This window comes from Tachypleus tridentatus, chromosome 2 (genome assembly GCF_004210375.1).
Source record: "Tachypleus tridentatus isolate NWPU-2018 chromosome 2, ASM421037v1, whole genome shotgun sequence".
Taxonomy (NCBI): domain Eukaryota; kingdom Metazoa; phylum Arthropoda; class Merostomata; order Xiphosura; family Limulidae; genus Tachypleus; species Tachypleus tridentatus.
The window spans coordinates 129,306,098-129,321,128 of record NC_134826.1 but is presented as its reverse complement, the minus strand read 5'-3'; the positions used below and the strand labels follow the sequence as shown (position 1 = coordinate 129,321,128).

Here is a 15,031-nt window from a genome sequence, read left to right as displayed (position 1 = left end):
GAAACGTTGTTAGTTCCTCTACGTAAAATATTTTTCAACCCAAATGAGCCGTTTTTACATATATATATATTTCTCTACAAGTAGGTTTTCTCTACATAACTGATTAATAACATTAAATTGTTTCTATGTGACATTAAAAACAAAATACATATAGATTATTACACCCACATTTCGTCAGAAAAGACCGTTATATAAAAGGCTCTATTTGTGTTCTCAAATTGTCATCAAACTGAGTAAAATATAAATCATTCACTACAGATACTGAATGGATGTAGTAAATCGTTGGTATAACAAAAGTAGAATGTTTTAGCGCATATTATTATGAGTATACTTTTGCTATACTAACTATCAAGAGATATGCGATTTACATGCAGTTGGGAATAGTTCAGAGTATATTCTTTATCCTTTAATTTATTTTTCAAAGTTAATTTTAACAGTAAAATGCTTGAACATAATTAAGTGTTGAATCATCATTGCTACTATTTATTATTAATTAAACAGCTGTAGCTATAGTCAAGTTTCCAATGCACTTCTTGTCACTATATGATTTACTTAACATTTGTTTCATTCTGTGGGCAACAGTAACGTACAAATCTTTTTAACTCGATATATAAGTAGCTTTACAGATTCCAGTAATTTCCTCAGTGTCATCAGTACCTAGATTGGGTTTGATTTTGACGTTAACTGTAGGGGACGCTGTAAATAATAATCACAAGAATGGCGGGTCTTCCTTCGCCTTCTGAGGTAAATTTGTTGTATTTAAATATTTAAATTTATTCTTATGTGATTATTTTTCAGAAAAACTTTATTTGACAGTAGCCAGTACCCATAATATAGTAAATTGGAGTTAAAATTTTGATGGTGTTCATAATTTTTTAAAGGTCAATAACTGTTTCAATGTTGATTAAAATTTAAATTAATGCCTGATTCTTGAGTAGGTGTACCTATAGTTTTGTATTGACAATAGGCCTAACACTAGTGATGACATAAACTACTTAACAGTACAACACCAATTAATTTATGTTAGCAAATGCATGATAAAGAGTGTAATAAGTATAATTTAGTTATTGTGTATCGTAAATGTTACACATTATATGCCTCAGATTCGGGGGTTGGACCTTTTGCATTTTGTTAATTTAAGTAAATGGCTAATAGTAATATTGTGTTATGGGCATAACTTGTTAAATTAATGAAGTTTTTTGATGACGTTGAACTTGCTCTTCTCTTACGAATTTCTACTGTAGGTATGTTAAGGGGCCAAGTAATGATTTTGATGAATGGCTAAGTTGGATGTTTAGTTGGTAAATGACCTTTAATTTTTAGAAGTTTAATAAATGAATGGGAAACAACTCAGTAGCACAATTGTAGAAAAGGATATTGACAGTAAGTCACTCAAGCTATTGTAGCATTGCTTTGTTGCTACTACTGTACTAGTAAATCTAATGGAATTTTAGTGTTATACTCAAATATAAAAGACATTGATTTAGTGATTAAAGGCTAAAAGTAATTTCTCTGTGCAAGTTGTTAGTTAGGCTTTCCTTGGAATATTTTTTATAGTTTTTGTCTAGGAAATTATACCGACACATTGAAAAGAGGATTGCTACTACTACTAAAATAATACTACAGGTGAAAAGTTGTCTTATGGATATAAGCTAAGATTTCTTAAATTTTGACAAAAAGAAAAAGGTAAACTTAGTGAAGTTTGTAAACTTAGTTGGGGAAATTGATAGAATAAAAGCCTCTGATATCTGTGCTGAACTGACTTTGAAGACATTATGACACTAAGATTTGGATACAGTAGGTTATGCTTCAGTTAATAAAGTGTTATTTTTCTAATGAAGTGGTTAGCTTATGGAATGAGTGGCTAAAAACATTAATGGAAGCCTGCACCTTACAAGAGTTTAAGTGGTGGTCTTTTGAGGTGGTCTTCGTGGACAAGCTTGAAGGACCAAATTGTACCTTGCTGTTGAAATGCTAATTGAGGCTAAGCACATGTTTTTTCATAAGAACTTGATATTGTGACAGATAATTGAATTTAGTTTATATTTGTTTTACTGTAATTAATGATATTATAGTGATATAAAGTTCTGTAAAGGTACACTAGCTTTTAAATTTAAGATTGATATGATAAGTTTTTCCTGGCAAAATTATGCTGTCATTAGACTACAGTTCATGCCAAATTATTGTGCAAGTGTTGTTTTCACAAATATTTCAGAAAGTATATATTTGGTTTAGATGAAATTATACAGATTAAATATCATATTATCATACACAAGTGAGAATGTTATGAGATTTTTTAACAAATTATGAATTACCAATATCAAATTATAAGCAGGTTCCTTACAAATGAGAATACAGCATGAAAATAGTAGCCTTTGTAGATAATAAATAAAACTGAAACATTTAATATTTAACAATGAAAGAAAACCCAGAAACCACTTAATATATAAGAATTGGAAGAAGTAATTTTTTTATTGATATATATAACCACCATATATTGAGATGACTTTGAGCCTGTCATCAATAGAGTAGGTTGGTTTTTGAGTATCTTTTGATTTAGCATCACTTTCTCTGGAACAGCATTCCAGAGATCATTCATTGATGCTAATTGCCTTCCACCAGTATAAATCATACATTTAATGATGCTGTAAAAGCTCTATGGAGTTTTAATCTGAAGAGGAAGCTTGCCATCTATTAGTTGGTTATTTTTGAAACCTAACTTTAAAAGGTAATTCAGTTTACTATGAGCAGCATGAGTTGGTACAGTATCTTGTATAAAAATGGCCTTTATATTGAATTTCAAAGACTTGCTCTTATACCAAGGATATAAAATTGTCCTTAAGAAATGTAATATATGCTTCAGAAGTGTCATTTTTTACACCATCAACTATTCTAAATGGACCCACAATTTTGTTACCAGTGATACCAGCCACAAATGTTACTTCTCTTTCTTCTTGACATTTGTATAAAAATCCAGATTTTCTATATATTTTCATGACACATCCAACTTGCAAATATATCTGTCACTTCATTGGATGAAATTCGTTGACGTATCATAATTTTTGAAACTAAAATCAGAATTAATTCATTATTGATTATGATCAAAGATGGTAAATTGGCAGCCTTTTTTGTATCTTTCTCATTTTCTTCAGGTCAAAGTTCTGCCAAGAGTCTGATTTCCTCTTGAAATTCTTTTATAGAATTTGTTTTTTGTCACTATTGAAGTTAACAAATTTTCTCATAGCGGCTACTACAGTTGCATCTTTTTTGTGTCAATAACACAAATAGTTGGTCCCCAATACCACCTAGAGCTTATTGTATTAAAGCAACAGAAAATTAATGTTAAACTTTCAATGTAAAAGAAAAGAACAAATATGAGTGTATATTTTTCTAAATTAAAACTTTTTTCAAACTAGTTCTGTGGCTGATCTTCATGATGTGACAATGAATGTCTGTTCTTTGGTATGTTATTTAATTAAATAAAAATTTAGTGCACTACTACCAATAATATAAAAAAATAAACATGTCATTGATAGTGGTCAGCAAAAAGAAGTCATAGGTAAGTACTTTATTTTTTGTTTTTCATCTATATTCTTTATCATTATTGTGAAAATAGGAAACTCTTAAGTTAGGTGAAGTAATAATAAAAATATCAATTTGTGGGTAACTTGTGGGCTGTACATTGCACATGCCTGGATTATAAAACAAGGAATGATCAGTCAGTGACTGACTGAATGACTGAAACTCGTTAATGACCATGAAATTAGAGATATTTTCAGAAAATAAAGTTTTTAAGTTGCCATCCCTAACATTGAAGTATATAATCAAGCTATAGGAAAGAAGAGTGAGCAGTTTCTGTAAGTAATTATAACTTAGATTGAAACTACATGACTATTTTGGCAAAATACAAATAATACAATTAAAATGACAGTTTGATTTGTGCATCAAGTGTAACAATATCAAAATTTTTTGCTGAACTGAATAACAGAAGGAAGATTTTGATTCTGTTGGCACAGAAGATAGTAACACTGTAGTCAACAGGACAAAAAAGATGATTGACTGTCCTATCACTCAACCAATCACATTATAGGTGATACGAAAACGTTTTCATAGAATTTACCTGATAGATACTGAGCATTCACATACCTCAGATGATTGTGAACCTAGTGTAAAGAAACTTGAGTGACTGAAATTTACTTATTTTACATCAAAGTTAATTCTGAATGAATAGTTTATACAGGGTGTTTGGAAAGTCACTGCAGAGTGACTTTCTGAACATCTTGTATAACCATATTGCTTGTCACCTGAGACTTATGACTCAGGTAGAGTAAATCTTACTTGAAAAGATCATGAAAAGGTTCTCAAACTAATATAGGTTATTGCAGCAGTCAGAAGTGCTGGGCCTCAACATGGTATAAGGGTGAAAGCCCTTGATAGTGTCCAACTGCAGTGTTACACATCTAATTAGTGGTGATCTACAAACATACAATAGTCACTCTGAAACCAATATGTGGATTTTAAATGGTAAAAAACATAGTTTTGAGTTTTATCTTAACGTTGGACAAAATTATCATCAATAATTTTTCTCTCTGCACACTTCCACTGCCAGCAACCAGGTTTTGATACCCGAGGTGGGCAGATCAGAGATAGCCCCTTGTGTAACTTTGTGCTTAATTCCAAACAATCATAAGCAGTTTTTCACTAGACAGCTTAACCTATAATACATTCTGCAAAATACAACCATCAGCAGATTTCACCAATTATGCTTCTCATTACCTGTGTAATGCTTGAATTTTATTGTAGTTATTAAAACCCATTTATCACAGATTTGTCCTATGTGGCTCCTGTACTATATTGTTCTTAATGATATAAAAAACATTTATTGTAAACAGATGTATAAGTAGTTGCAATAAAATGACCAATATGCAGTGCAACTTGTTATTGTTTGTGGTCATACGCTATAATCAAGTGAATAGATAGCATTGATATTGTACATTCTGACACAAATGTAGCAAATATTTTTCATTTCTATTTTATGTCATCATGTGAAATTTGATCTACTAATACAATTTTGTTTTTATTTTTTTGTTTTAGATTAGTCAGTGTTAACTACTTATACTGTGTTGCCTATAAATAATTATAAAAAACATATCACTGGTATTACTAAACATCAGAATAAGGAAACGCAGAATGGAACATTGTGGTTATGTATATTCATTTATCAAAAGAATATGTTGATTGAATGTGCTTTTGTGATTTTAATATTTTTTTATAATTTATTTCTTTAAGGTTGCTGGAAATCATTTTGCCTTATATGAGAGCTTGTATCAGCAGGTAGGGAAAGAAAAGATATCTGTATATTTATGATTTACATTTTGTAAAGCTGGTTAAACAAACTGAATACAAAACTTGAGAAACTTAGGTGTTGTAAGTTTTCAAAGAGAAACTACTCAATTCCTATTATATCAAAATATTTCATATTCCAAACGCTAAAACTATATCATGAGAACAGAACAAAAACAGTCTTTCAAATAATAGTCTGAAAGAGGAAAAATAAGATTTTATGGTAACTTCTAGTCTCATGCATCATCATTGCATCACAACATTATTTATTAATGAAGTTATCTTAAATAGGCTCTGATAAGAATCATTTTCTACTGCTTTAATGAACCAGTAGTGTCTTTTTCTCTCTTTTTTTTTAATAAGGCATTAGCCAGTTGGCAAAGTGCCAGATAAGGAGAGTTATAATTGTAATAATAATAAAAAAATATCATGCAGTCTTAGCTTTACCATTTATAGGTTTCATAAAGCCTTGATATTTTTTTGTATTTGTAAAGTGAACATGATCAAAAACATAGTTCCTGTAAACATCTAATCAGTGATTACTAGAGGTTACTAAGTTACATTAGTATGAAATACATGCAGAATATTACCAAAGAAAGAAAAAATGGTTAAGAATAACCTGATATTAATGATCTTTCTGAATATACACATTTACTAATCAAAAAGACCTTCTGACTATGAAAATAAGTAAAAACTACCATTACTCTCAGTTGAATCTTGATATGAGCACTTAAGTTGTATATAAAACCACATGCCATTCTGTAGTAACATTTTCTGAAAAATTTATTCAAAACAACTCTTGGTTCATGGCAAAATGAACATTATAAATTATTAACAGTTAATCCAGTTTTAATAATAAAAGCACTTAAGAAAGCCATTTGTTAGTTTGTTGGATTTATACTTCCATTTCAGTTGTTTGGTCTTGCAAGTTTTGTTTTTTGTGTTTTTTTCTCCTAACTGAAGCATATACATAAGTGTCTTCTTTCAAGAATCTTTTATTTATGTAGCTTTATTTAATTTTGGCTAAGCTTATGAACTTCATCATATAAATTGTATATTTCCTGACAAACTGGGCTCTAAATCTTCATGGACATCTATTATCAACCTTATCATTTATTAGAAAGTAAGCCTGGTTTTAGTGTTTTATGTCTGGCAGTGTCCTCCTATTTTTCTACTGTTGCACAATTGCAGTTGGTAATGTTTCAATAGGCAACTATTTAATAAAGTTATAATGTATAGTTTTATTACCAGTGGATTTTAATAGTAACAGGTTTTTACTAGTTAATGATCCCCTACAAGTACATCAGTTATGCAAATAACCTTTTGCATTCTCGTAGCCAATGCTAAAGGTTTAAAGTGACCTGCTAATGTTTGTGCTGCACACACAAATTATTCATGTTTATTAGTCAAACCTAATTCAAACCAAAGCTGTAACTGATTTTAGATCATGCATTGCTTGTGCAGCTCAAAGATGATTCTCGTGAACAAATACCTCTCGTTTTTGAGAAATTCTTGTATGATTTCATTTGATGATCACTTCTAGTCTTTGTCAAGGCAAAAGAATGTTATTATAATACTGATTTGTCCATATATTATTGGTTAAAGCCACAGCCTCCAAAAGCATCAAATGTAACTCTTCAAGTGTATTTGTGAAGGTAAAGTAACATACCCTTCACAATTCCTCTAAAAGAGATTTCATATAAGTAGTTCATTGTGTACAATTAAATTGATAAATGCTTTTCATTTGAAATGGTCAGTTATTTTAAAAACTATTGTTTAGTATAAATTAGCATTATATTCATGTTGACCAGAACCTCAACATATGTTAGTCCATTTAAGCAGTTTTTGTAGTGGGTAAAACAAAACTTATAGAAACCAGTATTTTGTATCACTCTTTGAATGCATATTTCCTCTTAATCTATAACTTATACAATCCATTTTCATTTTATAAAGGTATTTTATTTATTTAAAGTATTTAAAATAAGATTCCATGTAAAGTAAGGTTTGAATCCAAGTTTTCAAGGAATATTAACAATAGACATCATTCATCTACACTAATACAGTATTTCATATTTCTTTTCATGAGACCTTAAGTTGTAGGTTTTGTTATCCTAGTAACTATAGAAAGCAATTCACCATTAAAATTATCAAAAAAACTTCATAAGAATAATGCACATATTACAGTTATCAACAATTCAGATTCATATTGAACAGTTGAAACTGTTTATTCTTTTGTCTTTTATAAAGATGAAATTAGAATAGCAGTAATTATAACAATATTCTATTTCTTGTTTTTCATAAACTTAAAATTGTTATGAAGCTGCTATCTTCAGAGTAATGTGTAGTTAGCTTTGTTCAGAAAATTATGAATAATAAAATTCCAGAATTTGAAACTGCTGTGGCTTTACCACATATCCTTACATAAAGTCATGGCTGTGTTAATCTTTTCTTCAAAATTAAATTTTGCAGAATTATTTTCAGAAATTTCACTGCTGTATCCTGTTGATATTGTAGCAGTATCACATGTTTTATGCTGTAAATAGAGATAACATACACATACGTGAATCACACAAGGTTCTTAAAGTTGAAAAAATGAAATCTGAAAGTATAAAGCAAAAGAGAAAAAAAATTATATTTTCATTGTGTGGTCTGTAACGCTGCACAACAATTATTTTGAAAAGTTTTGCTTCCTGAAAAGGTTTTGCTGATTGTGACAGGTACCTGGTGGGCTTGCACAATATAGTTTTGGTTTTGCTTCATCACCTAAGAACTCTGAGAAATAGACAGTTAACTGTTTACCGGCAATAATGTATTTAATTGTGTTTATGTTTCTAATACGCTATTAAGTTCAACATAATCAAAAGTCTTTTGCTTCCGATTTTCATTTGTATTCAATGTCCGGTGCATCACGTTGCAGTGTCCAACAGTAGTCAGCAAGCATTGACGTATTTCTGTTGCCCTGGTACCATTTTTCCATTGTAGCAATGTCCTGATGAAACGGTACGCGATAGGCAAATTTGGATGATCAACAGCCCAAAATCTATAAGGAAAACCCAACAGTGTTCAAGAAGCAAAAACTTTGTTGTGCAGTGTAATTGATCCATATAACTTGAAGAAAATTCATAGTAAAATGTTTTTAGCTGTTATTAATTGCTGCAATATTTTCAACTTGTTTTATTAAAAAATTTTATTTGACAAATGAAAACAATAGGACTTCAAATTAGCGTTGAAAAGAAAGCCAGTGAATTTTAATGTTCAGCCAGTAGCAATTGCAGGATGGGACACACTGTCTTTTTTGCAGTTTGTGATATCGATGTAATTGTGGAGATTCAGGTCAATTATAACTGGTAGTCAAAGTTATAAAAACATAATATTAAAAAACAAAACTGTCTGCAAGTATGACCTGTATGGAGAACTCATACTTTGATAATACACAGTCTTTTTCTCTCTCTTTCAACATTTTTAACTTTTGTGAGAGAACTTTTAAAAGAACTGTGAGAACCCAGTGATGAAGAAAAGTTGGTTGACAGCTCTAAAATAGCATGTAATAAATTGAACTTCATTATAATTTGAAGAATAATTGTGTAGAAGGCTTAAATTACATTATATTTATATATTAAACTATACAAGTGGCTTACCTTTGAATATTTATTATTGGTCAGTTTGGCATAGGCTAGGAGATTAATGATTACATTGTACTGTAGCAAAATATTTAGGTATTCCTGGTGAACTTTGTGTTATGTTAACAGCAAAAGTGTATCATAGCATCTACACAGTTTTAGTATAACTTATGTTTTAGAGATGCATGGACATAATACTGAACAAAAAGAAATGATGCAAAAAAAAACATTATAGGTGGAACTGAAAAATGTAGATTTCACCCATGTCACTTTTTATCTTAGTTTATAAAAGCTGCTTAGCTGAAGTTGTGTGTGGTGTTTATTTCAGTAACATCATATATATGATGTTAAATATTTAATGATGTTTTTATACATTTGTTATTACTTATTAACACATCATTTTAATTTTTAATAACTAACATTATTTTTTATAAGGTATGCTAAAATTATAACTATTTCCTTCAATTCAATATCATATAAGGCAGCTTCATTTGTCATACACATACTAGTTTACAATAAAAGTATAATTAAGCACTCACATTTCTGTGTAATATCACGCCTTATAACTGTTGTGTTTGACACAGGTTGATCCAGCAGGAACAGGTTGCATTGGAGCCAAAGAAGCTGCTGCTTTCTTAAAGAAATCTGGTTTACCTGATGCTATATTAGGAAAGGTTTGTTTATCACATTAGTGTAAACTAATCATATGTATTTTTACCAGTTGAACTAAGTATGTCTTATGTCTTACACACACATGAAAAAAAAAAAATTAACCCTATTGCTACTGGTATCCTTTACTGAGCATAACAAAGTTTTATAAAAAAAATTCTTATGTTATACCAGTTATTATAGCATAATATCTTAGTTAATAATCCATATTTTAATAGTATACAAACTTTTAAGTTCTTAATTCTATAAGGCAATATATAAAAAAATCCTAAATTTCCCCTAGACAACACATTTTCTCTAGGCATCTTTTCTATTTAATCAACCACTTCTCCAAAAAGTACAATATTAAATGTAAATTACTCACTATAAGGTTATCACTGATCAGACAAACAATTTTTGTAACATTCTATTTTTTATCATTACAGAGCTATCAAATAGAAAATCAGACCCCTCCTACCACACCCATCTGTCATATTCTCTTTTTGTGATTTTTTAAAATAATTCTCTCTTATGTTTAATTGTATATTACCTATAACCAATTGAAAGTGAAGGTTTTCATCTATCTAATGACAGTTTTGTATAATGTGTTCTGAGCAGTAAGCATCAGTTTAACACTGAGTACTAGAACTTTTTTTTTTTCTCACGGGAAAGTTATTGACTGTCTTGAATAAATTTATGGCTCTTGTTGCATAGTTAGAAAGCCAGAAAAATTTTCAGAGTTAAGAGAAATTGTTTACTTTTTGCATGTTATTAGTCTATGTTCTTTGATGCATTATTTAATTAAATAAAATTTATTTAGTGTATTATTACCATTAATATAAAAACAAGTAAGATTAAGTGTTATTGACAGTTGAAAGCAAGAAAACAAGATTAGGTAGGTTCTGTATTTGTTCTTCATGTTTGTTTTTTATTTATTATTATAAAAGTAATTCAAGTGAAAAACAGGGGTCATTCAGGTTAGCTAAGGTTATATTGTAAAATAAATATAAACAGTAATAATAATAATAAATTTTTTACAAAGCACAAGGAACTCATGGTATGTATTTGATATTTTAACATGGGCTGCACATTTCCCATGTGGTTCACAACTTGATGGCACAAGTAATAATTAGACAAGGTTCAAAGGGCAACAAAATAATAAAATGTTATTATAAATAGATGTATACTGTTACAAATTTAAAGCTACTAAGGATAAATTAACATAGTTTCATGTTACAGTTTGAAGTCATTTCAGAAAGCAAGGAAAGTGTGATTTAATGGTGTTTTTTGGTGAAGTTACAATCACATGCAGAGATAGGGAAGAGAAAGTAACTGATAAAGTGTAAAGTTTTACTGAAAAAAGACGTTTGAAGTGTAATTAGTAGGTTGTAGAGATTATTGAAAGGAAATTTGAGATTTTTGAGATGAAGGAAAGTATTTTTAATCTTAACATGAAAATTACTTTGCACCCAGACTATTCAAAACAAATACTCAGTATGTTTATAATTTTTTACTGAAGTATATTTAATAAATCTTTATTTTGGTTTATTAAAAATACTTCAGAAAAAAAAGTATTTTTCTTTGTGAAATATTATAATGTTGACTGTAAGACTGCCAAAGTTTGTAAAGTATTAAAAGTTAGAAGTATTAAATCTATAAAGACTTCAAACAAGTACAAAGAGGTCATGTGGTCAGTCAAACTGACTGCACTATTGTTGAGAGAATTAATTTTATTGTTCTAATATTACTGACTTTAGAGTAATTGTTAGCATCAAAGACATTTTCAGGTCTGTGTTAGGTACATGTTCTTAGTACATGTTACAAATTTGCTTGAATCATATAAACAGTAGCTTATCTTATGGACATCATGTGGTTTCTTACGTATGTACAATTCAGTCACCTGTAAATAAAATGAGTGTTATCAGATTGATTTATGTATTTGTGGATGAGCTGTTTAGTGATGTCATCAAGAAGCAGAATCCAGTAATTTTCCACCACTTATCATGTGGAATGTTATCAGAAAGAAATAGGATAAATTAAACTCTGTTGTTATCAAATAATTACGTATCTTGCCATATGTTAATTCTTACATGTGGAAATATTATCCCTGCTATGTTGTTTGCATTGTTTTTGAAGGACTGATACTAGTTGTTCTTATGTTTACTTTTTTTTTAAAGATTTCTTGTTTTATTTTTTTAATGTGGTGTTTCAGTAGACATTGGAAAAGTTATATTTATAACCAAGTTTGAAAGTATGTCACCTAAGTGAAATTGGTTTGGCTTTCGAGTTACCATGTAAAAAAGAAAACAAAAAATTCAAAATATTTGCTATAATATTTGCAAGCATTCTCAGAACTTGTGACTTAATCATTACATATATAGATAGCTATATAAGTAAACACTTTATAATATCATAAAGTTCTGATGACATACTGGGGAGATACCTAAAATACCATTTTATTGAACAGTCTGAGTCATCTCTTTATCGGCATTATTTACACTTGCTTGATGAGTAATCCTCACCAAATTTTATCAATACTGAATAAAACTGTGGGGCTGCTCAAGATAGCTGACATTTTACCTCATATATCATGTTATATATACATATATCTTCTGAATGTCATAAATAATTCTGGAATGTTGTAGATTATTTTGGTGTTTTAGAACTTGGCTAAATACATTCTCTGAAGACTATATGAAGCTTTTTCATGGTCCAGATATTGCTGTTTTCAATCAGTTTCAGTAATCTTGGAAATACATGAGCTAGTCCAGTTAAGAAATTACAGTTGACTATGATGAAGTAACAAAAACCATAGAGTAAGTTAAGGACAGTGTCATTTAGTTTACTGTGGGACAACTTCAAGTTAACTAACCTATTAATGATTGTTGAGAGTTCCATGAACTAACCATGAAACCTTTCTTGGTGGCATCCTTTCTCTTGGAGTGTGATTTATAGCACTTGTAGAACTGTCTCATGTACAACTGATGGCCAAAGTATTTTATTCCCACAATGTCTGAATGTTTGCAGAATAGTTTCAGCTCTCTGGCTGTGAGAACTTTAGAATTTTTAAGTTGAACTTTTTACATGCAAATAAGGACCACTATTGTACAGCTTCCTTTAATCACTATTGTGATATTTGTGTTTCTTATATTTTAAGAAGCCTTTGTTTGTTTTTAGGGTTTAGTTTTATGTAATACTGCTTGTGACAGTTGAAGAATAGCAGTTCTTATGGTGTAGGTACAGTAATTCATTTAATTTATGTAGTGTGTATTGATGAACAGAAAACATTCTAAAAATAAACAACCTTATAACAACATAATTTTGTTTTTATTTAATTAGACACTGAGTGTTTCACTTTAAAGCTTTGTCAGGAGCATTTACTAAAACATAAACTGAAACTAGGTACAGCACTTTGTTGATTTGCAGTATTGAACTTTCTTTTTTGATGAACAAAGTCATTAGTCTTAGCAGTAATAAAATTTTATTAACATACAAATGGCTAAGTTAGAAAGTCAGATAGATTATGCTTATTTTGGAACATCCAGTTTCAGTGACTGGTATATATCTGTGTTCTAAAATTCATATTTAAAAGCTACAGGAAATCTTTTGGACAACCAACTTACCAGTAACTGAGATCTTGGTAGCTACATCTACATGTGCAAAGATTGTTTGTAGGTGCACCATACTAACTGTTTACAGGGAGCAAGTAATGGAGTTTATGGTGGCTTATTGCTTTATCACAAAGTTTGCTTTTTCCTTTTGTACAAATTCCTTCAATAAAACCATAAAATTAAAATAAAACAGATGTTGACAGTTAAGATTGTGGAGATAAGTATTTGGTGACAAATGATAGATTCAAAGCAAGAAAAAAAGACCTTTCATTTTGTTTCTTATTTTTCAGGTTTTCACTATACATTGGTGATTTTATTACAGTTAGTGTTTGAGTAGAAAAAAATTAGAGAAAATTTAAAGTTTTTCCCTTCCCCCTCCAGAAACAACAAATGATTTAATATTCATATAAGAAGTTCTAGAAATTATATTAATGGAATATGGAAGCTATATATAAGATGAAAATAAGTATTTTTATTCCTAACATGAAAATAACCTTATACACAGACAAATTAATAGTAAAAATTCTTATTTTTTTGTGTGCAACAGATATTCTAACCTTCATTAACCTTTTGGCACTGAATAACAACTTTTAATGTTTGGCATGGTGCTAAATATATATGTTTGATACTTCAATTAATTACGGTATCAGTACTAAAAGCATGATATCTCGGCAATAACTCAACAAAAGTCCCTGAAATATTCAGTGATTGTACCCAATACTATATATGTTAAATTTGATACATGAGAATAACAGGAATAAAGGAAGGTCGCCTGCAGCGCTAAGCCTTCAAGTCGACTGCGGTCACCAACCATGCCGAAAGGGATAAAAGTGTTCAAAATTTTATGAAGATACAGTTGGAACATTCAGAGTTATAAAATGATTATTTTGTGGTTGCAGGGTATATAAAATTGAGTGAACTCGAGTATATATAGCCCATTAAAAGGAGAAGGATCTAATAAACCAAAACCACTTTACCTGTACACTTAAATAATAATAATAAAAAAAAAAGTCAACACACACATGCCTGAACATTCCCATGATAACCTCATGTTAATTATATAAACACTCCCTTACAAAAGAAAATTAAAACAAAAATAAAAGAATATATTTGGATAGGAATTATAATAATACTATCAGACCATCTTTACTAAGCTACAAAGTTTAAAATAACTATATATTTCATGTTTTTCTTATTTCCATTAACATATATATATTAATAATTTCATGATTTTATATTATTCCAGTATTTTAATAGGTTAATCCAAACTTGGTAGTTTTTCAACTATTTTAATTTATTTTCATTATTTTTTTTATAGTTTCACTTCTGACACTATTTCTTCTTTAGTTTCTCAAAAAAATGTGCCTTACCACCACATGTTTGGAAAATGTTATTACACGATTTTTCCCATCACCTTTTGCTGTTGTTTATTATCATGATTGTTTTTGTGCATAAACAAACAAAATGGAATTAAAAGTATTTTTATAAAAATGTTTTCATAGTTTTTGCTTTGAGAAAATGTATTTTTTATTATAAAATTGTTGAAAATAGAGTTAATTTTGTTTTAATATTATAACTGTGCACAGAAACTCCTTTTCTAAAAAATCCAAAACTAGCAATGTTAAATAGTTTTTACTTTAAAACTAGTTTTAAGTAGTTTATAATTGAATCTTGAAATTGTGTATAAATTTATTTTCCACAGGATTTTGTCCTAATGCTACATGTCTTCCTTTAGTAAAGCATTTAACTATTTGTGTATTCAGTTACTTCATAAAATATTTGTTCTAAAAGGTCAGTTATACACTATAC

General features: G+C 29.3%; 1 protein-coding gene across 4 annotated transcripts in view; it reads left to right on the top strand.

Moving 5' to 3' along the window:
- Positions 1 to 645: 645 nt before the first annotated feature.
- The window catches only part of LOC143245095 (uncharacterized), an 87,001-nt gene continuing 72,615 nt past the window's right edge, over positions 646 to 15,031 (top strand). For all 4 annotated transcript variants that reach the window (XM_076490972.1, XM_076490971.1, XM_076490970.1 and 1 more), the window contains exons 1-3: positions 646 to 744; positions 5,290 to 5,334; positions 9,548 to 9,637. In XM_076490972.1, coding sequence (XP_076347087.1) covers positions 718 to 744; positions 5,290 to 5,334; positions 9,548 to 9,637 — 162 coding nt within the window. In that variant the 5' untranslated portion in view covers positions 646 to 717. The remainder of the gene's footprint in view (positions 745 to 5,289; positions 5,335 to 9,547; positions 9,638 to 15,031) is intronic.